The sequence below is a fragment of the Oxyura jamaicensis genome, chromosome 24 (assembly GCF_011077185.1).
Source record: "Oxyura jamaicensis isolate SHBP4307 breed ruddy duck chromosome 24, BPBGC_Ojam_1.0, whole genome shotgun sequence".
Lineage (NCBI taxonomy): Eukaryota > Metazoa > Chordata > Aves > Anseriformes > Anatidae > Oxyura > Oxyura jamaicensis.
This window is the reverse complement of record NC_048916.1, coordinates 323,975-348,086: the sequence shown is the minus strand read 5'-3', so window position 1 is coordinate 348,086 and position 24,112 is coordinate 323,975. Positions and strand designations below refer to the sequence as shown.

The following is a 24,112-nucleotide window of genomic DNA, read 5'->3' as shown; positions in this document are numbered from 1 at the left end:
GAAACCATTAGCAGCTGCTCTGCTCTGCCAAACCCTGGAACAAAAACTCATTTGGTGGAAATATTTAAACAAGAACTTTTCTTTACCGTGCTCCCTAAATTAGCTTTTCAGGGGGAAGAAAAAAGAGCTATTTTCAATTAAAGTGTGATTGGAAGCACTTGAAGTGAAATATGTACAGAAACACGTGACTTAAGACGTTTCTGTGTAAATCACTTGTTCTTAATTTTTTTTTCCCTCTGTTTCCTTTAAATTCATCTGTCTTTTTTTTTGACAGGGAATTTTATCTTGAAATGACTGTGTGTGTAGTGGAAAAAGTGTTGTGATGCCTGTGTTAGCTAAGTACTTGCCGTAGGCTTTCCTCACCGTTTCCTGTTAAGTCTTGTCTTTAGAGACATTCAAAATGCTGCAGAAAACTTTCTTCTAATGAATGCTGCTACAGGCCAAATCAGATTTTATTTTAAAAAAATAAATAAATCTCAGCTCAGATGGCTCCTTGCTATCTTCCAGCAGTTTTAAGCAAAAGCAAAGAAAAATCTACCCTATCCTGCATCAACATTCCGTGTTTCTCTGTTTCGAGGGTCCTGGAGATTGAATTTAAAATGTAAATGCAGTCTGATCTCAGTTGTTTAAATGTTTTTCCTTGCTAATGGTGCACGAAGAGGACAGTTAAAGTGCCTGTACTGATTCCAGTTCCACTAATGGTTTGAAGCGGAAACCTAAAACCTGGTGTAGTAATTACCGAAAGGAATGCTTGGGGAGGGGGGCTGGTGGGAAGAACTGTGGATCTTGGGAAAACGTGCGCTTCAGGGAAAAGGCCGGCTCCAGCCTCAGCCAGGACTCGCATGCGGTCACTCGGGATGCCTGCAGTGCGCGCACAGAGCCTGGACCGCGTGGCACATCCCTTCCCAAAGCTCCCAAGCCCTGCAGTGCTGCCTGCTGCCCTTCCCGGGGGGCTTTTGCGTCTGGGCACGGGTACCTGTGCTCCGGCGTGGGTCTGGGAGAGTTCGAGTGGAGTCGTGGTGACAGCCCCTGCCAGCCGAACAGGCTTTATTTTTTATTAATGCTTAAATCAGTAGGTGGTATGACAGTTTCTTAGAAACAGTGGAAACAGTTCAAGGTGGTATTTTCCAAGAGGGATTAGGAGTGCTCAAACAGTTAATTAAACTCACTAAAAAAAAGGATCCCTGTTTATTAAAATTTGTCACAAGCCCGTGAAAGTAAAAACTGAGAGTGATTTATATTGAAGTGCTCAGTACTTCAGGAGGGTGTCTAAATGAAATGCTGGCCGGGAGCCAGAGATGACAAAACCGTCCTATTAGAGAAGATTGCTTGGCTTGGAATCTGTCTCTGCAGGGGCAGGCAGCGCAAGAGACAGTCTTACTGTCTAATTTTGTTTCCTAGTATGTTTAATAAAATGTATGTTCAATTATTTGCGGTTTCTGCTAGTTGAGTAACCCAGATGTATCCTTACTGTGAAACAGGCTGCTTCGGTTGGTACTGTGCATCTCCAGAGATCCCACAGGACAGCAGACTGGGAGAGGGTCTTATTGCCATGAAGTCTTTCCTGTCTGCAGCTAATCTGTTTGTTGTTCGCCTTGCCAGTTTCACCTTGTTCTTTGCCTGGCATATCATGAATAACTAGCATAACCCATCTTCAAATAAGTAGTGAAGGAAAGCTTATCCTATAAAAAAATAGTTGTTTGTAAAATGCTGTGGGACACTTCAGGGTAGAACAGAGCAGTTCCATATTAAAGATAGCCAGAACTGCTGCAGATTTCAAATGTAAAGATGATGCTGGAAACTTGGATGTCTTTTTTGAGTTCAGGGACTTCCAGTTTTTGTGAAGAAAAACACTTGGGGGAAAACAAAAACAAAAACCTCCACCACTTCATCAAAAGGTTTTTAATATATTTCACAAGATGCTTAGGCTTTCAAAAAAGTCCATAAATTGTTAATAAAACTTCTGTGGCAGCCACAAAAGCTGCAATACCCCGTGTTTTATAAAGACACTGCAACATACTCATACCTAACTCTGACTCATACACGTAAATGAAATGCAGTTGATTATTTTTCATAGGTACAAAGCAATGGCACTTGATAAATCACCTGCAGCCAGAAACATCTTATGACATAAAAATGCAGTGCTATAATGAAGGTGGTGAAAGCGAGTACAGCAACGTGATGATCTGTGAAACTAAAGGTGAGCACGTAGCTAGTGCGTCTGCTTGTCTGTGAGATTGTGTGAAAGGTGGTGTTCTGTGCCATCAAATATCTGTTGTGTTGAATTTTTTGCAGCACAAAAGTTAGCTGTAATGAAGACTGTAATTTTCTGGAATGTTTTGTGGGATTGTTTTGTCTTCGATAGCTAGGATTGTTTTCAGCATGTGGAAACTGATACGGTGCACTCCCAAGAAAGGCTCTTAGCAAAACTCTGTAGATTTGCCTGGCCAATGCACTAGCACTGTTGTTCTGGGTTGTTTTTTTGCTCTGATGATAGCCTCTCCTTAGGAGACAACCATGCTCTCGGAGATGACAGAATTGATTTGTACGTCTGTTTTATGTCTTCAGGGCTCTGTGACACATTGTGTAAGTGCAGACCACAGCAATTGATGGTTATGTTGGCTGCCTCCATCACTAATCCCGCATGCCTCTGGCACAAAGTTTGTACTGTTCTCTGGAAGTGTCAGATATGGCAGTCACATTTATTTTGCGAAGAATTCCTGTCTCCTTTAATCTCTAAAACCAAGTAAGGCTGTAAAGGGGAAATGCAGACAGTAAATTTCAAATGCAGAGCTATGAAAAAATGTTTTGTTTTGTTTTTAAAAATATATATATATTAAAAGCCCTCTAGGAGCGGAAGCATCAAAATTTAGTTAAGTTAGTAGCAAAGCCCTTGAAAGAAAGGTTAGGAGCTACAGGGTTTCAGGCTGTCTGCACAGTTGGTTTTCCTCCTACAAGGAATATAACCTTCCACCCTAATTTTAAACTTGGCAAGACTTAATCTGTCATTCATACTGCTTCTTCCGTATAATACATCTCTTCCAGGCTCACAGGGATTCTGCTTATCTAACACATCTGCATGGAGGTGCTTGTGTCTGTCTCTCTATTGACCAGCTTCACTCTTAAGCCAGGCACCTCTTTAAGCCTACTTTTTAGTGTCAAGTGGAGTGAATCTGAGCTACGGTGTGCTGAAAATTAATGTAAATTTAATTTCTGTGTTAGACTAGCTTTCTGTGATTTCTGTTCAGCTCTTAGCATCTTAAATAGTATGGTTTAGAAAACGGGGTTAGCAGGGTTCACATCAGATAAAAGTAGGTCATCTGGCAGTGGTTAGACGATAGAAATGCGCGTTGTGGTTTTTCCTGACCTCAGAAGTGGAAAGATTTGCGCTCTTTCAAGTTGGGAGTTAGTGCAGTTCTGGCCTTGCATATGTCGAGTTGCTCGTTAAAGTTTCAAGTGACCTCAATGAGAGGGTTAGCAGGCTGGATAATAACCATTTTCCAAGGCAAATAGTTATTACCCAATAGCAGTTGGCCTTCTTATTATAGTTTTTAATATTGACTTGGAAGCTTTCTCTTTGAGGTATTAGCATTCAAACTCCATCAGTAATTATTTTTGTTTCATAATGAAAAACTATGTTTAGAAGACTCATTTAGTGAACGTACCCATGCTTGTCTATTCTTTCACCTAGTGAAACGCATGCCAGGAGCATCTGAATATCCAATAAAAGACCTGAGCACACCACCAAATTCCCCTGACCGGGCTGGGGGAAGCAGCGGTGGGCCTTCGAACGGCCCCGTTCGGAGCAGTGACATGCTGTATTTGATCGTGGGGTGTGTCCTTGGAGTGATGGTCCTTATTCTGATTGTTTTCATTGCCATGTGCCTGTGGAAGAACCGTCAACAAAACACCATGCAGAGTGAGTTATTTTTTGTTTCCTTTCATCTCAGTGTTCAAGACAAAAATATTATCAGAGTAAAATTAGTAGCATTCATATTACGATTTATGAACAGAGATTCTCATGTTCGGAGCCAGCTGGCATTTCTTTAGGGACTTGTGCTTTCTAGATGTGCCTTAAGTGAACATTTGAGAGCAGCCATGTCTCCATTTCCTTGCACTGATGCTCACTGCCCTGTTGCCTTGCTGTAAGGTTGTGCTGCAGTTTTATAAAGAGTGATGTGTGAAACGCCAGTGCACGAAGTTCTTCAGCTTCTGTTTGTCCGTAAGAACCTGCATGGATTTCTGTTGGTTTGCAATGACAGAACTTGTATGTAATCCTAAGTAGCTGTTAAAATGCAGAGACTTAAATGGCACGTCTGTCTATCTCCGTGTCCTGTGCATATCTGGAAAGTGAAGGAATTAATGCACTAGAAGGACAAGTCCTGTGTTACTGCTTAGTCCCTTCACAGTAAAAGTGGGGTCAATGTATTGGTCTTCCAGAAGGGTGTTAATAGGGAAAACCTGCCAGTTTGTAAGTAGGAGCCTTGAGCAGATGCACTGGAGCTTAAGCAGCCTTTGCAAGGTGCTCTATGACCACTAAACGATTCTGAGGTAATGGAGGTTCTTTATAGTCTTTTCTGTTCCTAATGCATAAATCAGCCTGCCTTGTTCTTTCCATAGCTTGTGGTTATTTTTAAATGTCCTTACTCTCTGACAACGAGAAATTAAGCAAAACTTGCAAGATAAGATAGTGTCTTCAATTGCAGCCCAAAAATATTTTCTGGAAGTAGTTCATAACAGATAGCAGAAGGATCTATTGATTATACAGATGGTCCATTTTTAGAACGTTCTTTGCTGGGACCGGCTGACTGAGTCCTTTCAGACCAATCTTCCTGGTCTGTTCTCCAGGATATGGCTGCTTTCCATTTCTGCATTTGTATACTAAGCACTTAGATACTACAGTTAATTTACAAAAGCTGCAGAAAGAGAAAATGAGATTCTTTTGTTTCTTAGAGGCGCTTGTTAAACTTTTAATTTGGCAATAAGTATACTCTCTGTAGCAGAACTGCCGTAATAATGCCTGGGTCTTTTGCAGAATATGACCCTCCTGGCTATCTGTACCAAGGGGCAGATATCAACGGGCAAAGGATTGAGTACACGACCTTACCTGGCACAAGTCGTGTCAACGGCAGCATCCACGGGAACTTCATAAGCAATGGCAGCCTCAGCAATGGCTGTCCGCACATCCACCATAAAGTTGCTAACGGAGTTAATGGGATTGTGAACGGAGGAGCTGGACTTTACCCAGGGCACACCAACTCCCTGTCCAGGACACACGTGGACTACAAACATACCCACCACCTTGTGAATGTAAGCTCTTACATGGAGTGAAAGGCTCAGCCTAGGCCTTGGGATTTACTCAGTTTGTAGAAGCAGGCTTAGTTCGGGTGGGGAAATACTCATCCATTGATAACAGCCAGTTCCACTAAACGGCTTTTCCCAAAGGAAGCAACAGGGCTGATATTTCTGATACAAACATCATGGTTTTCATTTGAGAATATCAGATGACAAGCAAGAATTCCTCTTACTCTGGGAAATCTGCCTCTACCCTCCTCCTAACAGCATGTAAGCTCTGAGAATACTTTTGTACTGGGTTGAGATACTTTACTTGTACATATGGTATTTCTCAATCTTCAAGTTAAATAGATTTAATTATAGCTGCTTATTCTGCAGCTTTATGGATCACCCGTTTTCCCCCACCTGTTTCAGATCTGTAACTCTAAGCAATGCTATTAATTATGGCAAAGCACGAATGTAGCAGGAGCTTCTATAAAATAAAATGTCCCATACATCTTGAAATGCAGCAATGTAATAAGGCTGCTCCTTTTTTTTTTTTTTTTTTTTTTTAATCCCTTTTTTTTGTTTTTTTTGAGACAGCCCCTTTTTTTTTTTTAAAAAAAAAAAAAAAAAAAAAAAACTTAAAATAAAATTAAAAACTAATTTAAGTCTGCGATCCAGCCTTTGTATGCTGTGGAAAAATACTTCATTTGCTGAAATGTGTCCTGTTTCCAAGAGAGAATAATGATTTCATTATTGTCTATGGAAACAGATGGCTTGCATTCAAACTTACTAAACTTACTCAAAACTGTGAACATTGCCCAGGAAAACTGAAAGAAAAAGTTCAAAAGTCTGAGAAACAGCATGCTGGTTTTGGAGGAAAAAAAAAAAAAAAAAAAAAAAAGAGGCTATTGTTTGTGTTAGTAATTGAACACAAGTACTTCGTTTTATTGAACAACAAATTAGCACTTGCACAGTAGTTGCCACTTCAGATAACTCTGGTTTTGAGGCTAGACCAGTTGGTTCTTCACCTGATTTTGTCTTTGGTTTGCTCAGGTAACAAATAGTACTGGTTTTTGGTTTCTTTAAAGAGCAACCAAGGCCGGAACCATGTTTTTTTGACCTGTCCACCCCCCAGCGGGTGAACTCTTGAAAGTTTCAAACCGCACAAGCCCTCAGGAAGGGAAGGTTTTGTAGCATTTGAAAGCCAGCCCATAAGAAAGCTTGCCACACAGCGCTGGGGACTTGGCCTTGCTGCTTTGTCCTTCCTATTTTTTTTCTCGGAGGCAGGGAAATAGGGGTCTTGTGCAGAGCACTTGGTAACATAGGGCTCTGAAGTTGGAGCTCCTCTGCAAAACCCTGTGCCACGAGATACAAACACAAAATGTCACAGTATGCCATCTTGTGAGCAGTGACTGGGTTGGTTTTTTGGTTTTCCCCTCCATGTTGTGCAAAGTTGAGTACGGCGATCCATTCCCACACAGAAGAGCTCGGACTGGCACGCTGATGAGGCACAGCAGAGGAACAGGATGTTCTCATTCTCATTAGGACTCTCTTTATTGTTTCATTGATTGGGCTGAATGAGGAAGAGAAAAACTGGCCAGGATGGAAATCAAGACTAATTAGGCATTTCCTCAGTGATCCATATCTGACCAAGCAGCCTCAAAAACTTAGGGCTAGCCCTGTTTCTGCATAAGCTGCCCTTACCCTTACCTACTGTTTAAAATCTCCAAAGTCAAGTGAGCTTTCCCAGACTTGCTCCTCTCCTGAAATACACCGTGGTAGCCTGGCTCCACGGCACCATTTTCAAATGGCTCTCACATCGGTGTCCGCCTAGGCTTTAACAATGAGGTATGTGTTAATCTGGGCATTTTACTTGCTTGTAATGGCCCCTCTAGCCAAAACTAACAACACAAAATCCCTCTCACCCAGAGTCATTGCTGGCTAAGGAATTACCCCATCTGTAAAAATATTATATGTTTCAAAAATCAGTGTAGCGAAATAAACTGATCTAATCGGAGTAATTACAGGAAAGTGGGATGGGTTTATGTTGTGACATCAGCCCTGCAAATTTAGTACTCTGTCTCCCCAAATGGGCACAGTTTGCTAATGAAAAGCAATTTGCTTTCATGTCTGTCATCAGTGTTAAAAATAAACATATTTACAGTGTGTTTATTAAATTAAACCTGAGCATATTAAGCTGAAAACAGACCAGGGAAATTACCGCATACTTGTCTAAGCTACAGTTATTTACTTTTCTCTGACACACATGCTGGCAAGAGCTCTCTGCTTGACTTTGTATAATAGCTCAGTGTTGCCATGCCATATTTTGGGACATGGATCTGAAGATTGATAAGGTGATTAGCATTTGGAAATGATGTGTCTTGGGGCACCCGCTGATGCTGAACTGCCTTCTCCTTTCTCCGTGACTGTCTCTTGTATGCTTTCACAGCCACTGATTGTTGAATCTTCCTGCTTCAGGGCGGTAGGATGTACACGGCAGTGCCGCAGGCTGACCCCTCTGAGTGCATCAGCTGCCGAAACTGTCGGAACAATAACAGGTAAGGTAAAACCTGCACCTGTGGTCAGGGCCTTCCCCAGAAGCCCTTCCTTTATAGGCTGCGTGGGGCAAACAAAAGTAGAGAGTGAGTGTCTCGGAGCAGTGCCGATAACCTGTGGGGTGGAATAACTGACTTATTGAACCACCAGAACTCATCTTGATCGATCTCTTCATTTGATGGTCTCTAGAATGTGAGGCAGGTTGGGCACTGTATTTTTTAAAAACCTTTTTTTTTACTTCAGCTTTGAGAGAAAACTATTCCATGTGGAATAATACGAAGGAGAGTTTCTCAAATAGGATTTAATCAGGTCTTCTGTGTTTTGCATTTCCTGTCATTTTCGTAAGAATGCCAACGAACTAGAATGGCAGCTTTGCTTCCAAAACCCAATTCTTTGTGAAACCTGGTACTTGAGATTCTTCAGGCCTTCAGTAGCAGTTTGGCCAGCCTTTGTTAGCGCAGGATATATTTTTGCACGAGAAAGATCCTTGTATAGAATAAGGGAAAATCTGTCTTCTATGTAGTAGTAGGGAATCTAGATTTTTTGTTTGTTTGTTTGTTTGTTTTAATGAATATCCTTCCAGGCTTCTGACTAAACCTCTGGTTATTGTAATGACTAAAAATAGGACTGAAAGTCAAACATATTGGACCAGTTGACTGGTAAACTTGGGGTCTTTTAAATCATACTGTGAATTTTCTCTTATTAAAATTGGCAGCTGCCCTCCAGTTTACATCTGAAGAAGCTGAGTTGGAATTAATCCGTTACAGAAGACAGAAAAGTTGTTCGTTTTCATGGCTTTAGTTTTTAATATATAGCTTAATATAGAATTAAAATCTTTCATCCCCATAGTGCAAAGGGGACAAGGTGTTACTTGCAGGTGGAGCTGGGCTTGTGTTGTTGGGACCGATGTCACAGGTGGTCACGGGAAAAGAGAGCTACCGGTTCATTATGAGCCAATTGTCTGTTTTCAAGGCAGTGTGTAACAGCAGTCATCAAGATGTGTACAACTGGCCATAATTTGGACCATATTGTATGTGTTATGCTGTAATTAATAGCTTGTTTTCCAGTTTTAAGCATATTTAATTTTTTTAATTGCACTTTTTTCTTAAGAGAAAGGGGAGAATGTGTTCCATCCTGTGCGACTGATGTTCTTCCCAGATGGGTCATTAGCAGTGGCTGAACTTTGAATTTTCACCTCCCTGTTCTATATTTGACTGCTTGATTCGGAAACACGTTGTCCCTTGGAGCTGCCTACCCCAGAGGGGAGCCTGAACCGCCGCTTGGCAGGGGAGCTGCGCAGCCGCTCGCTGGGAGCTGGGAACTCTCCATCCCCTTGTTTGTGCTCGGGGAACGGAAGGAGGACATGGGAGAGGGGAGTGGGGAGGACCGAGGACATGGCTCGATGTTACCCCAGGGGCTTCTGAGCTGCATTTATGGCTTGGGTGAGGAGGAGGAGAAAGGCCTGGTGGTTGGCACAGCCTATTATGTGAGTTTCAGCAAGGTTTTGGGGGTCATGCCCCATCTCTGCTCAGGGCTGTCTCCTCTGGGCCGAGTCCTCCGCACACAGAGAGGACCTGTGCCTTGTTCTGTCCTTGAATTACTGCACAAAAAGCAGACAGTTCCTCGGATGAGGTGGAGACACCTCTAATCGGAGGATCTCAGCAAAACATGAGCGTGCCAGGTGAGTGGTGCTCCGCTAGAACACCCCACTGTCAGTTCCAGAAGTAGCCTATTTCCACTTAATACCTGGTGTTATTGCTGATTTGGGCTAAATTTGGCAATTTTTTGAACTGTGAACATGCACAAATGAATCTTGATGATTTAGTGTATCTAATAGCTGGCTACCACGGCTGTTTGCAGCAAGAGCCATCTTGAAGCAGGTTTCACCACTGTGGTAATGAAATCCCTTGGTCTTGTGTTTAAATTAGCACTTTATGCTCTTGTTACCGCTCATGGAGGCTTGCCAGAGGTAGAAGCTGCTGAAATGTGGATACCCATTTTGCTGTTGTGGACAAAGCCAGTAAGACAAGTGTGATTTATGCTTATTACATTCAGGTTCAAAACTGATTTTTTGTTCTTTGGTGCTTTTGCACTAAAATTTTCTAGATTTTTGTGGTTGCAGAGGAATTTACATTTTTGTAGTTCTCTCTTCTTTGAAAGTTCACTTTGGCACATCGCTGTGTCCTGATCAGAAGTCCGAATACATGTTCCAAATGTCCAGCTCTTTAAATCTAAATTAGGCGGGTGCGGATTTCTAAGTCAGATTATGGTTTGTAGGATTTTGGCACTGAGAATTGATGCGAAATGTGTTTTCTGCAGCAGAGATTTTCCATTGCTATTCACACATGCTCTGCTCTGGATACGCCCATGGCTAGTTTCCGTCAGTGTGGTTTTTTAAGCTTGAAAAGCTGAACTGCTGTCTTGAAACTTCACTCAAGCCAGTAGAGGAATACAAAGAACTGCACTGACCTCTGTATCTTTAAAAAGAAAGTCCCATAAACATGCAAAACCAAACATTTTAAATGGGTTTCTCTAAGAATTTTTTAAATAATGAGTGAGTGTAGTCAAAACCTCTGCGGAAAGAAATGCAAACTAATAAATGGATTTGTTTGAAGACCAGATGTGTTTCATGTGGATTCTTCAGTGGCTTTTGTGGTATTTTGGTACTTGGAATAATGACTTGGAGGCTGCTGTGTGAGCGGAAGGACAAAATAGGAGAGCTGCCGCATGCCGGAGCGAGGCGCAGCCCTGTCCTTGCACGGATCTGGAGGCAGCAGGTTCCTGGGCCCTGCTGCAGCCCTCGGGGGGTCTCTGCAGAGACCCATGGCCGTCTCCCAGCCCCGTCCCATGCTGTCACTTGTCCCACCTCGTCCATGAGGGGGGGACGCTGTCCACTTCTTCTCTAGAAAGTTTGCGTTCCACAGATACTGGATGTTCTGTTGCTCCTCAGTTCTGGCCATGTCAATTGCCGTTTTCAGGTGGAAGTATAACGTGAGGCTCTGGCCATGCGTATAGCAGAAGTCCCTCAAGTGTGTTGTTTTTACTCATCACCGTCACCTCAGTGGAATAAAAGCACCCCGTGGGAGTTTGGCAGGACCTTTCTGTAACTGCCAGGCTTAGTGTCTCCCAGTTTTAAATCCGTTCCTGGGTTCAGTACTTTGGTGCTGAGGGATCAGCAGCTATCCAAGTAAGCTCTGATTGCCAATACCCCGTCACTGGTAATGTCAAAGTAATGTTTCCTCTCCTTCAGCAGCGTAAAGATCAGCTCTGCCCAGTTTTGGGCCAGAGTTACTCTAAAGAAACACTTCATATCGGGTGAGCTAGCACCTGAACAGCCAGATCCTGGATATCAGTTCTCCTGTGGAACAAGCCTTACGAATACACTAGCACTCCAGCTGTTTTTATTCAATACAGACATGACAGGTACTCCAGCTCTATCGAGCTCGTAGTTCAAACTGCACAACTACGTCATAAGTATGTACGACCACGTTATTTTGGCTAGAGGTGATTGCTGAAACAAGCTTATTTAGGGAAAAGACAAGTACTCAATGATTTCTGGATGGATTCCTCTCCAGAAGTTCCCCTGTAGCTTGTTCCACGCCGTAGGTTTTTCTGCTAAATGCATCTGATCCCACGTAGAGCTGCGCGCAGCCACGGGTGCCAGCCCCGAATGCCAGCACTTAGGTGGTGCAGTAAGTGGTAACAACTGCGTGCAGTGAGATGGATGGGGCTTGTCATTGTGAGCAGAACAGGCGACAGTTATATTTAGGTTTGGCAGCAAAAGAATGCTCTGAGTTGTATCCATTTGGCATATCAGCATATAATTTGTGTGTAAAATTTGAAGTCTGTTTAACCTTCTCTTGAGTGCTTCAGAGTATCATTCCCTAGCACGAGTTTTGAACATGCTCCCCTTTCTAGTGGTCTCGCTAATGCCAGAAAGCAGCATTGCTGAGTCGTTGTCCATCCGTATCTCCATGCTGAGGGGTCTGATGTCGTGGTTCAGATGGGAATGGGCAGTATTGTTTGTTTTTTCCCTCCCTGGTTGCTGTGAAACAAGCGGTTAAAGGACCCAGCGATAGCATTAGGTTATCATTGTGGGATACTTGCTTTCACTTCATCTGCTTATCCATCTCTGTGCCTCAAAACCAGGAGCATTTTGGGGGTGGTTTCCTAGTTTGTGGCAGCTATACAAATCGACCTTTCACTTTTGTGGTAATTATGATTTTGTATAAAACCACAGCAAAGTGTGATTTTAGGTTTCCTTTTGTAGGAATTACTTATATAAGTGTTCGGTGAGTCTGTGTTGTTAATGGAGCTCTAAACACGAGGCGTTTTCCCTGCTTACTGCAATGGTATGAATGTCTGTTAAGGGCTCTAGCTCCATTTTGTGTAAAGGTTAAATACCTTGGCTGTAACAATTGATTTAGCAGCTTAACTCCAGTTTCACAGCCTTATACACGTATTGTAGGGCCACAATCTGAGTCGCTCCACGCAGGGGTTTTATGTTCATAGTGTTGAATATATTTTTCTAATTTGCATTCACTCCAATAGCACTTAGTATTTATTTTCCAAGGTATTAAACTTGCTGCTTGGGTTTCAAACTTGAGCTCTTTTTCTTGGCAGTGAAAACCTGCTTTATGGGGCTGCCTTGATGAAGAAATGGACTTGCAAGGCAGGTCATCAGGTCACAACAGATGGGGGAAGTAACTGAGCAAATGTTTACAATGTTTTCAGCTGTCTGTTGGGAGAAAAAATGCTTGATCTTTTTCTTAATGTCAGGATTGATCCAAAAATATATTCAAAACTTACTTGGCAAGATTCTTACTGTTGCTTTAGTAAATAAGTCATGGTAAAGTACTTAAAAATTGCAGTTTCTCAAGATAAGTCAAGTAGTGGAAAGAAAAAACGTGCGGGTGATCAGGGCTCTGAGTAACTCCGTTTTGGCTTATGTCCTCAGGTGTTTCACCAAAACCAATGGCACTTTCAGCAGCAACACGCTACCTGTCATGCCCATCGTAGCACCTTACCAGCAGGACAGTCTGGAGATGAAACCTCTGAATCATGTCATGGTGGCCATGTGCTTAGCTTCCAGCGTTCCTGAGTGCAGCGCACAGCTGGAGGAGGACAGCAAAGAGAAGGCAGAGCAGCCCTCCGCCCAGCACCCCTGCTGTCGAGAAAGCATGAATCAGCTCTCCATGGAGTACACAGACGGTAAGTCATGTTGGAGAGGATACCGCCGGGCTTTGAAGCCAGGTAGATTCTGCAGAAAAGCGGCATGACACTTAATTTATTGCGGAGGAACTAGTAATTAGGCCCACAAAAGACCTGTCCTTTGGAAAAAGTATTAAGTGCTCCACATTTTCCTTTGCAGAAAATAGAAGTGGCAATGCTCAGGTGCCTGTGGCTGCCATGCCCTTCATGATTGATGCCTCTAATGGAGCTCATTTAGCAGGCATGCTCCAGATAATGAGGCTGTGACTGATTTATGCTGGCTTGTAGTTGCCTGTGGTACAGCATACACGTGGTCTCCCAGACCAGACCTAGTCGGCTGAAATGCTGCCTAATGGAGTTTTTCCTAATGAGCAAGCATCTGTGATGGCTTAGATTCATCCCGTAGGTGAGAACAGGCACAGAAATGTAGATGGAGATTGGGCTGCATAATCCTGACCTAATTAATGTAACCTATTAGATATCAGTCCATCAATGTGCTTGGATAGAGCTGATGCTCTAAACCGTTGCCTAATGCTGCATGTAGGCTTTGTGCCTGCTTAGATGAGAATAAATCTGTGCTCAGAGTGCTTTGCCAGGATCTGTTAATCTGAATTTTTAATGTGCTTGTGAGTCTGTTGAGTTTAAAGAGGAGATAGTCTGTTTAAAAACAATCAAAAAACCCTACACTTGCTTTGCAGGTGACAACTGTTTGCACTCAGAAACATCAAACCACGTTTTGAGCTGGAATCCCCTTATTCTTCAGCCTGTTTCAAAGGACTGTAAGGAAAAGCCAGGATGGAGCTCATCCGGCATCACGTTGAATGGTTCTGGGGACCTCCGACAGCTCCAGCTTCAGGAAACCTGAGGAAGTGACCGCTTTCCCCACTTAACGCCAGTAACTGCACAGCAGAGTCGCTGAAAGGGACTAATGGAGGGATGTTAATTATAACAGAGAGAGTCACTATTTATTTTTTGTAGTAGTGTCATATGAATGAATGTATCTTGTTTTTAAATGGTTGCCTTTTTATATTATTTATGCATTGAAATCCCTTTTTTTCCCATGCACCATGAAACTAGCCTGGTTATGTGTATAAAAAAGATTTGTAATAATATAAAGAACAACGATGGGAAGTGTGTAGTGTGTCTTCCATGGAGTATGACCAGTGAGAGAAGCACTTCCAAGGAGACAAAAAGTGTCTGATACACGGAGTTAGCAGTGTGGAGCACACCTGAGCAGTTCTGATGTTAGGACCACCTTCACAGGGGCTGCCACATCCCTGGCAACTTGACATCACAGTGCTTGAACATGTATTTCCATGTCCTCTCTCAATTTCTCTGGGAAGAACTCGTGGAACAAGGGTGAATAGGGGACTGCGGGTAAGAAAATTAATAGCTGAGTAATTACAATATGGCTTCAGAGGCAGAGCTTAGAAAGGTTCTGACAACTGTTTGCATCTGTAGGTCTTTGCCACTATTTCAGTGATTCTTTCCTTTTCAGAAGTGTGTGCAAAAGTCCAGCCTGTTTGAACAGTTGTACCAGCAGATAGCTCTTTTCTTTTTACAAGTGCTTTGGTAATCCAAGCAGTCACCAGAACCTGGGCAGGAGGAGGGACTGTCGGGGCGCTTTGGAACACGCCGGGTCTGCTGGTCTCCCTCCCTGCTCTCCAGCAAGTGCTCGGGGCAGGCTGCAGCCAGCTTTTCTCCTGGCAGCAGCCTGGGTGTGGGCATCTGCTCTCTTCTGCTCCAGGTAATGTCTGTAGAGCTGGATGGCAAGGAGGTTTAGTGAAGTGACCCAGCCTAAAGTAAGTCTCACAATCACCTTCACCCACTGGGTCCCACAGATGCACCCACAGAGCAGGAGGGATGGCAGTAGGCAGGAGATGCTTAAGAGGGCTGCTGCCAAAAGTGACCCAACTGAACTGACCTTTACAGCTCATTAGTAAATAATTGCTGCTAAGTCAGGTAGTTTAATTTCCAGTGGCTATGGTGTGGAGCTGTTAAACTTGCAGCAGAACCTCCTCTGAGTTTCCGTGACTGTGTGCTCCTCCCACACTCCTCCCACACTGTCACCCGCTGCAGTGCGGCTCCCGAGCCCAGTGAGTCCTCCACGAGCTGTTAGAAAATCAAACGCAGAACACCGTGTTTGTGATGCTTTATTTCTGCTGTCCTGCTCATTTGCAGAAGACAAAAATTCAGTTTGCATTTAAACTCCTTGGTTTGGAGTGGAAAAAAGGGGATACTACTAATTGCTTGACTAGCTGCCTTTGCCTCCTAGGTGAAAAGTGCTCCAGCCCGGCCGTGCACGCAGCTCTGAGAAACCTGCCTGCCTTTTCAGAAACAGCACATGCAGCATGATGTAGGTGTTGCAATGTTCACTGCAGGGTTCATTTTTGTATTTTTTTATTTCAAATTTAAACAAGTAAATAAAACAAACTTGTGCCTGTAAAGCACTCTCTCCAGAAATCAGCGCACATAACCCCAGCCATGAGGCACATAAATTACAATTACAGCTGCCCCAAGGCGATACATGTGCAGCCTTCTTTTAATGGAGCGAGTATTTTTCTAGTGAGCGCCAGCAACAGCCCTGGAGCTGGGAAGGGAGGAAGCAAAGCCGGTCTGGCTGGAGCTGCAAACCCCTCGGGGAGCGCCTGTGAAGGCGCTACAGGTGCAGAGTGCCGTGCTCAGAAACTGTGCCCGGCCCAAAAAGTCTCCTTTCCCCACTGAACACCAAGTGGTGTGTGTGCATGCAGCATGAAGAGATATATATAATGTGTTATGTACTTTATAAATAGAGCCCTTAATAAGAATTTACTAGGTCTGAGCTGGGTTACTATGCAAGACTATTCCAGTAGTTGATGCTTTATTTTTGCTTGTGGCCAGAGCCCGGTGCCAGTGCTGTGCTGTGTACGCGACTCCCCTCTGCCTGTCCGTGTGCTGTGGCTGTGATTTTCATGGTTGCAAGACTGAGTGCATGCAGAGGGAGGCAAGAGCATCTGAATGAACATGGCTTGAGTGCAATGTCCTGTCCTGATTTCCTGGAAATGTGCTGGTCTGCTTTTTTGATGCTGAAGTGTAGGATGCTGGCATGAGTTTGGTGGGCAGGATCCATGTGAGAGCACAGAGAGGAGCCCAAGGCCACGGGCTGCCAGGGTCAGATTTGGGACTGGTTCTGTTCAAGGATGAAACTGGTGTAATCTGCCTTGTTAGCAGAATCTCTTTGTGGACTGCTTTATTTATATCGAGTTACACTGTTTTAAGTGTTGTTGTTTTTTTTTTTTTCCTTTTATTGTATTTTATTTATAAAAATATATAACTTTTACCTTTATTGTAGGGGTTTGGTGTGTGCTCCCAGCTAGAGCTGCCTAATTCTGAACCTTCCTGCCGGTCCCACCCAGGCACCGTGGGCCTGGGGCCACAAAACCCTTAGGCTCGGACTGCTTTCTGCCCCAGCAACGCTGCGCAGCCCCGCTCCTCCCTCCGTTTAACGCCTCCTCTCCTAAACCTGCCCTTCTGCTTCACTCCCAGGAGCACAGCTTTGCCCTTGCTGTTGCTCATCGCAGACCCCGATGCAAGGCTTTGCCTCCTTGGAGCTTTGGCGGATGAGTGGTTAGGAGCTTGGTTTGCACTCCAGGTTCATTGTCTCCCCAAGCAGTGAGTTTAGCTACGTTTTTAAGCAATCCTCGTGTTCCTCAGCCCCCTGCCTGCTCCTTCTCCTCGGGGTTTTAAACCATGGGGCACTGCGTCCTCCAGGCAGTTACGAGCGAGATCTTCACCTGAGGTTACACCTACAGCCAGCATCTCATTCCCTCCCTAGTGGTTTGTGCACCAGTTGGCAATTATGTTACTTAATGGGGGTCTGCATATTTAAAAGAAAAAAGAGCAAAAAGCCAACCCTCCCTGATTCTCCAGGTATCTCTGAACACATCACCTGGCTGCAGTTCTACCCAAGGTAAATAGTTCTGGACTTACACTGGTGTCACCTCTGGCAGCGATGAATTCAAGATGCATGTTTGTTGTCAGATGGCCAATGAGCTGTGTTATTCTAAGAAGCTGTAATGTTCCTTTGGAAATTGTACATATTTTGAAATGATGTAGTTTTTGGAAGGTTTATTTTTGTTTGTTTGTTTTTTTTGGTGGTTTGAGAAATATTAAAGAGAATGCTGCTGCTTTACGGAGAGTGGTAGGAGTGGTGATTGGTGCTGTCTGGGGTCTCCGGCGGACGGACGGACAGACACCGTGCGGGCACCGAAGCAAGGTTGGTTCTCATAGCTCAATACTTAGTGGACATGTTATTAACAAAACGCAGGATAAATTACCAGGAACTCTAATTTTTTTCTGCATAAACCTAAAGACAAAGGTTGAGCAGAGCCGAGGGGCTGCTTTCCTTGCACCCTGCCTTCCTCTGTGTTTGCACTGAAAAGGGGAAAAAAATCATCAATGGCAGTTTTTGACGTCCTACATTTTGGCCTGAAAAATGTGGACTTTCGGGGTAAAGATGAGCACCAGCTCCTTACCCCACGGAAGGTTTGTGGCTGTGCTCTCTTTACACTGCATAAACTTCAGAAATTCAGTGTGGTCCCAAAGCCTCCTGCCAAACCCACCGCTGGGGGAGGCCCTGGCTTGTGGGGGGCTGGGAGCGGCACCTCGGCGCTTGGATCTCCTCCACTTGGTGAGGACGAGTGGGCACCTAAATCTTTTCTTTAGCTCCAGCAGTAACAGCAGAGCTGCAGGCCAGTGCTGCTGCCAGAGGGCGCATGGCTGGGAGCAACCTGCCTGCGAGCAGGCTCATCCCGGCACTGGGGCTGTGCTGCCTTCTGTGACCAGCGGGTAAATCCCCGAGCCAGCTTCCTCTGCTAAAGCTTCCCCCTCTTTAGCAGCCCCAATAATGCTTCAAGACCTTGGATCTACTGTGATTTTGCCAGCCCTCAGCACTATCCAGGGGAGAAAAGCTTTCCCTTCCCTTCCCTTCCCTTCCCTTCCCTTCCCTTCCCTTCCCTTTCCTTCCCCCTCCTGCCCCACGGGAAGAATTATGGATCTTCCCCACCATCTTCTTAAGCATTGTAAAGAAGCAAAAGCAGGCCCTGGCTCACTTGTTTGTACGTTGGCAGTTCGTGTTGAAGCATATTAAAGCAGCCCAAAGAATTTCCTCTGTGGCTCCTCGCCAGCAGCCCTCTGCGCTGCAACCCAATCTGTCTCCGCCAGCCGAAATTTTTATGACAGTCCGCGTTACGGGAGGAGGGAGCGCGTGTCCGGGCGGGACACAAAGGAACGTTTTCTGTGCACGAAGCAGCGCCCGACTGCTGGGTGCTTCCGAGAAAAGCATGAGGGCTGAGAGCCCGACTCCTTCGCTGGCGCCCGGCACCCACAGCCCTGCTCACGCGACCCCTGCTTCTCACCACCAGCCCCCTCCCCGTCCATCCTCAGGTTTTTCCAAAACAAATCCCCTCCGTGCTTGCCGTGGTGGCTGCCTGGCACCGACCCGTGCACCTTCCAGCTTTATTGACGCAGTGAAATGAGCAAGGTACAACCCGGGCAGTGCACGAGGAGGGGGCTGAGCCCCTGCGACTCTCACCTGGGGTCCGTCCCCGGAGATGCTGTAGGGACCGCGGTGGGCACTGGTGCTTTTGCCAGACCAGAGCTTGTCCCCAGCATCAAACTGAAGGAGAGGAAGCAACTGGGAGAAGCCCCTGGCGCGAGGTTAGGCCATGCTCATGGCGTGGCCATCACCACGATGGGGACATCAACCGGCAGGTCGGCAGCAGCGGCATCTGGCAGGGCTGAGAGTGGCTCTGCAAGGGTGGGACGGGGGAGCCTTGGTGACAGCTCCCTCGGCTGGTGGCTGCACCCTCATCTGGCCCCCAGGGCACCGGTACCTGCTGGGGCTGTTGTGCTGGGGCCACCCTCATCTCCCTGTCCCCATTCTGCTCTGTCCTCCCTGCTTGTCGTTGCTGGAGCATCCTCGGTCGTGCTGGGGATCTCGGGGGCTTCAGGGCTGGCCCTGGGGGGCACGGGGCTCTCACCTGCAGCCAGGTGCGCACGGAGAGGGCTGGGCACCAGGGCAAGGGGGTTGGGGCACTCACGTGTGGAAGAGCAGGTCGTGCAGCCCTGGGAACAGACATGAGGGTGTCGGGAGTCCTTCCACTGCCCCGGCTGCCCTGCCAAGCCTCCCCCCTGGCACTCACATGGCAGGTTGTCCCGGTGGCGGGCGACGCAGCGCACAGCCAGCAGAGACACCACAACGGCCACCAGCATCCCTGCCACCGCCGCCCCTGTCACTGCGGGGAGTGCCTCGAAGGGAGGCTCGGCTGGAAGAGAGCGGCTACCTGTCAGCCCGTCCCTGCCAGGGGCAATTAATGTAACGAGGTGAGGGGCAGCAGGGACAGTGCATGGGTGCAAGATGTGCAGGGGGACAGGAGTGAGCAAGGTGGGCACCAGGCACCCCAGCACAAGGATTGGCAGAGCCTAGAAGGGGGAGAGAGATGGAAGCCTGCACCTGTTTACTCTGAAACCTACTGATGCCTGCTCACACTTGGATGCAAACGCTGCCTTTCTTCACTCAATCCCTGCTCTCCCGGTCGGGAGACAGCCCCTGGGATGTTTTTCCAGCCCCTACTGATGCCTGACATCTTGTGACCGCTCCAGAGGGGATGCCGGAGAAGGTTGGATGCACTGGCCCCTTCCCACTTCACCTGGCGTCTGCACCTCGGAGGGGTGCCCGGCCGTGCGGTGGTTGACAGCCAGGACGCGGAAGGCATAGACCACAGTGGGGTCCAGCCCCCCCAGGCGCCGATCGCGGGAGTGGGGCTCGATGTCACCGGCAGCTGTTTCCCAGGGGCCGGGTGCCCGGCGCTGGGGCTTCTTTGCCTGCCGCCGCTGCACCACAAAGCCAGTGAGGTTTCCTGTGCCCTGCGTCCGCCACTCCAGCCGCACCTCGGTTCGTGCCCGCATGTACCGCAGCTTGCTGATGGTGACGTTGGGGGGGGCCGGGTACCCTGCAGCAAAATGGCACCCAACAGGGATGGGTTCATCCCCAGTCCGCCCTGGGGACCCCTCCGGTGCCACCCCCTCCCCCAGACTCACGGTCTACACGGAGGTGGACGGGGAGGCTGGTGGTGCCCACGGCGTTGGCTGCGGTGCAGCGGTAGGTCCCACCATCCCCCGGCCACTCGGCATCCCGGACAGTGAGGTTGGCCCACGCTTCGTCCTGCTCCAGCCAGTACTTAGCCATGCCCGGTGGCACCTCCCGCTCCCGGGGGTCGTACCAGACCATTTTTGCACCCAGGTGGGTGACACCGCACCACCGGCACACCAGCCGCGCCTCACCACCCTCCAGCACCGCCACCTCGCTCCGCTCCACCTCCAGCTTGGGGACGTCTGCGCAGCGAGAGGGCACAGAGCCACCGGGGTTGTGCAAGCTGCCAGCGTGGCGTGCTGCGGTGCTGCTGGGGACAGCGCATGGGGACATCCCGGCTTACCAAGCCGGAGGTGACACTCAGCAGCAGCCGCCTGCAGTGGGTGGGTGGCCACGCAGATGAAGTCCTGGCCCCCCAGGCTGACATTGGCTCTCAGCACAAGGACAGTGGCCGAGGGCATGGGGACACCCAGCGCCTGACCCCGGCTGTCCCACCAGCGCAGGGTGGCCGGCGGCATGCCCCCCTCCCAGCAGCACCGCAGCATCACGAACTCGTCATGCTTAGTGGCCACAGCCGTGCAGGCAGGGCTGCCAGCCGGGACCCCTGGGAGACAGAGAGGCATTGGGGGGGTGGCACTGGGCGAGCCCCCCACCCAGCTTCATCCCCTTTGGGAGCGAGCGAGGGGCAGCCACCATGGCACCGCTTCGGGGATCGCCCAGCTGTGGGGCACGTGTGCCCTGTGGCATGGCTGCGGCACATGGGTTGAAGGAGGGGGGAGGGCAAGGGACATGTTTTGGGGGGGTGTCAGGGTGCTGGGGACCAGTCTGCACTCACACAGGGTGGTCCTGCACATGGCCCCCTCCCGCAGCGTGGGGTGGGTGGCCAGGCAGGCGAAGGAGCTGCCGTTCCTTGTGGTCACCCCTGGACGGATGTTGGTGGCCATGGAAAAGCTTGGCCCTGCCGCCCCCTCTTCCTCCTCCTCCTCTTCCTCCTCCCCGGGGCCCACCCAGCGCAGCTGGGCTGGGGGGAAGCCCCCCGGCCAGCGGCACCGCAGGGCCACGTCCTGCAGGTCGGCGGTGGCCAAGGCAGAGCAGCTGGGGCTCCCGGCCGGCGGATCTGCACAGGGCGGGGAGGGCATCATGGCCGGGGTCCCCCCCCCCCCAGCTTTTATCTCCCCAACCTGCCCCTCGCACCCACGTCCTTGCCGGGCACCGCCTCTTCTCCACGTTGGTCCAGGGCTGCCCCTGGAGGTACTTACAGTAGACGGTGAGGATGATGGTGGCCTGGGTGCGGGTTTGGAGGTGCGTGTTTTCGGCCAGGCAGGTGTAGGTGCCTGCCTGTCCCCGGGCAATGGCGGCGATGACAAAGGTCTGCCCAGTGTGGACCTGGGAGCCGTTGTGGAGCCAGATGTAGCGGCTGGGGGGGTTGGAGGGTGCCAGGCAGCTCAGCACCACGTCCTCCCGCTCGCCCGCAGAGAAGCCCCCCTGCTCGGGGGAGAAGGGCTCCACGCTGATGGCTGGCTCATCAGGGCCATCTGTGGGGACATGGGGTCCCTTAGCTGTGGGGACGTTGCTGCTGAGGGGATGCAGCCCCACCCGGGGCATCCTCCTGCTGCTAGGGGAGCCTCCTTAGGAATGGTGCCGTGTAGTGGCGGTGAGCCCGCCACGGTGCCCATGGATGTCCTGTGGTGTGTGGTGACCATATGGTGGCCATGGACACAGCTTGGTGGCTATGGGTGTGCATTGGTGGTATGGTGGCCAGGGAGGCATCACAGTGGCGGGGTGCACGGTGGCCTTGGAGGCACCATGGTGGCCATGGATGCATTACAGCAGAATCTCCAGCCTTGGGGCTGCCCCTACGGCCGGTGACCAAGCCCCCCACCTTGGGGCCCCCTGGGGAAGCAGGGCCGAGCCAATGTCACACTCACAGACAATGTCGAGGTAGATGGGCTCACTGGTGCGGTTGTTGACCTCGTTGCGGGCCGTGCAGACGTACCAGCCGGCATGGCTGCGGTTGGCAGGTGCCAGGCGCAGCTCTGCCCCAGAGCCCCCCAGCCCCATGGGTGCTGCCAGGGCCCCCCCCCGGGGCTCCCGGTGCTGCCAGGAGAAGCTGAGCGGCGCCGTCCCCTCCCTCACGGCGCACATCAGGGCCACCTCTGTCCCCTCCACTGCCACCGCTGCCGTCGGCCGCACGAAAGGCCTGGAGACAGGCACTGGGGGTACCCAGTCGTGAGCAGCCCCAAGGCCACCAGCCCCTTGTTCCTGATCCCACCCAGAGCCCCCACATCCCCCCTTTGCCAACCAGAGGTGGGCTTTCTGGCTCAGATGATCCGCAACCAGCAGTGAGGGGATAGAGTGGCTGGTGAGGATGAGTATGGGTTGGTGAGCCCTTATGTTGCCTAGCAGGATGCCAGGTTGGCCAGGAGAAGGAGATGGGAGGTGGCTACTGGCATGTTATGTGGTCAAGGTGATGGGATGGCTAGTGGGGTGCTACATTGGCTAATAGGGTGCTTCAATGGTTAGTGAGCTCCTATGCTGGCTAGTGGGGTGCTATGCTGGCTAGTGGAGTGCTATGCTGGCTAGTGGGGTGCTATGCTGGCTAGTGGGGTGCTATGCTGGCTAGCAGGTTGCTATTCTGATTTCTGGGGCACGACGCTGGCTAGTGAGGCACGATGCTGGCTCGTGGGGTGCTGTGCTGGCTGCTGGGACACCCTCATGCGCAGCTACACGGCCTCGTCTGCAGGCTGCGGTGACCAGCGGGCACCACGTGGGCTGGCTGCTGGCTGAGGGGACGATCTGCCAGCCCACTGGGGGGGGGGGGGGGGGGGGCAACACATGTGAGGGGCTCGTCTGGGCCAGGGGGCGACTTACCCAGCACCCGCAGCATCACGGCGGCGTATCCCACGCGGAGCCTCCCGGGCTCTGGGAAGAGCCCCTGGCAGAAGAATCGCCCGGCGGCGGCGGCACGCAGCTCCCGCAGCTCCAGCGTGCCGTTGCGCAGGCTGGCCTGACCCAGCGCCCCCACGCCGGGGGCCACCACCGCCTCCAGGCCCGAGCCCACTGCCACTGCCCGTGGTGGCCCGGTGCTCCCTGCCGCTGTGAAGCTCCAGAAGACCACCGCTGGCACCGCGGGCCCGCAGCTCAGCTCCACTGCCCGGCCCCGCACCCCCGTCACCGTCCGCTCCTCGTAGGACGCAGAACCGGCGTCCAGCGGCTGAGCTGGGCGAGAGGCGCAGCAAGTTGGCCGGGTCTCTGCGGCACCCCCAGCCCGGCCCCCCGGGGACCCCCGGCCACCCACCTGCCACCAGCGCCGGCAGCAGGCAGATCAGCCAGGAGCCCCCCATGCTTGGCCCTGAGCCCCCCACGCCGGGCTGTGCTCCCCACCCCGACCTCCTCTTGGGTTTTCCCAGCCCGGCCCTGATTAAGCATAAGTTATTAATGAGCCTAGTTATTATTAAGCCACCAGTGGAAACCCAACACCGCTGCAATCTGGCCACCCCCATGCCAGGGATGAGGATGGGCACACTGGTGGCAGGAGTGGCGGCGTTGCCTCCTGCCCCCACAGCAGGGGTGTCCCCAGCAGTGGCCACTCCCCGAGCCCCCCTCTCATTTTCTAGCTACAGGAGGGGATAACAAGCTGTGACGCCCCCCCCTTGTGCAAAAAAACATCGGTTTTGATCCTCCAGCAGACGCGACGCTGAGAGCGGGGTTTGATATTTCATCTCCAGCTCCTCGCCGAGCCCCAGCCATGAAACATTCATGGGGGGGGTGGCACAGTAATGGGACACCGGGGGGGGGGGCTCGGCGAGGCTGCCCCCGACAGCGGGAGGATGTGGGGGTGCGGGTGGCACAGAGGTGGGGACGCCGCATCCCACCGTGCCCTGTCCCCATGTGGCAGCTGCCATGCCCCTCCAAAGAAGGGTTCCTGATTAC

At 49.6% G+C, this 24,112-nt stretch overlaps 2 protein-coding genes across 6 annotated transcripts in view; one reads left to right on the top strand and one right to left on the bottom strand.

Moving 5' to 3' along the window:
• Positions 1-16,924, top strand: part of CDON (cell adhesion associated, oncogene regulated) — a 61,178-nt gene extending 44,254 nt beyond the window's left edge. For 3 of the 5 annotated variants that reach the window (XM_035346327.1, XM_035346329.1, XM_035346328.1), the window contains exons 15-20: positions 2,078-2,200; positions 3,692-3,919; positions 5,036-5,310; positions 7,759-7,838; positions 12,794-13,047; positions 13,746-13,912. In XM_035346327.1, coding sequence (XP_035202218.1) covers positions 2,078-2,200; positions 3,692-3,919; positions 5,036-5,310; positions 7,759-7,838; positions 12,794-13,047; positions 13,746-13,912 — 1,127 coding nt within the window. Of the gene's footprint in view, positions 1-2,077; positions 2,201-3,691; positions 3,920-5,035; positions 5,311-7,758; positions 7,839-12,793; positions 13,048-13,745 lie in introns of all 5 variants that reach the window. The other 2 variants (XM_035346331.1, XM_035346330.1) reach the window with 1 other exon arrangement.
• Positions 16,925-18,600: 1,676 nt separating this feature from the next.
• Positions 18,601-23,523, bottom strand: VSIG10L2 (V-set and immunoglobulin domain containing 10 like 2). The gene is made up of 12 exons (XM_035345880.1): positions 23,478-23,523; positions 23,051-23,431; positions 22,108-22,392; positions 21,439-21,714; positions 21,015-21,296; positions 20,523-20,783; positions 20,128-20,421; positions 19,737-20,039; positions 19,230-19,352; positions 19,128-19,152; positions 18,921-19,045; positions 18,601-18,836 (listed from the first exon to the last, which is right to left on the bottom strand). Exons 1-12 carry the CDS (start codon positions 23,521-23,523, stop codon positions 18,757-18,759), a joined length of 2,481 nt encoding a protein of 826 aa, XP_035201771.1. The 3' UTR covers positions 18,601-18,756.
• Between the last annotated feature and the right edge of the window lie 589 nt (positions 23,524-24,112).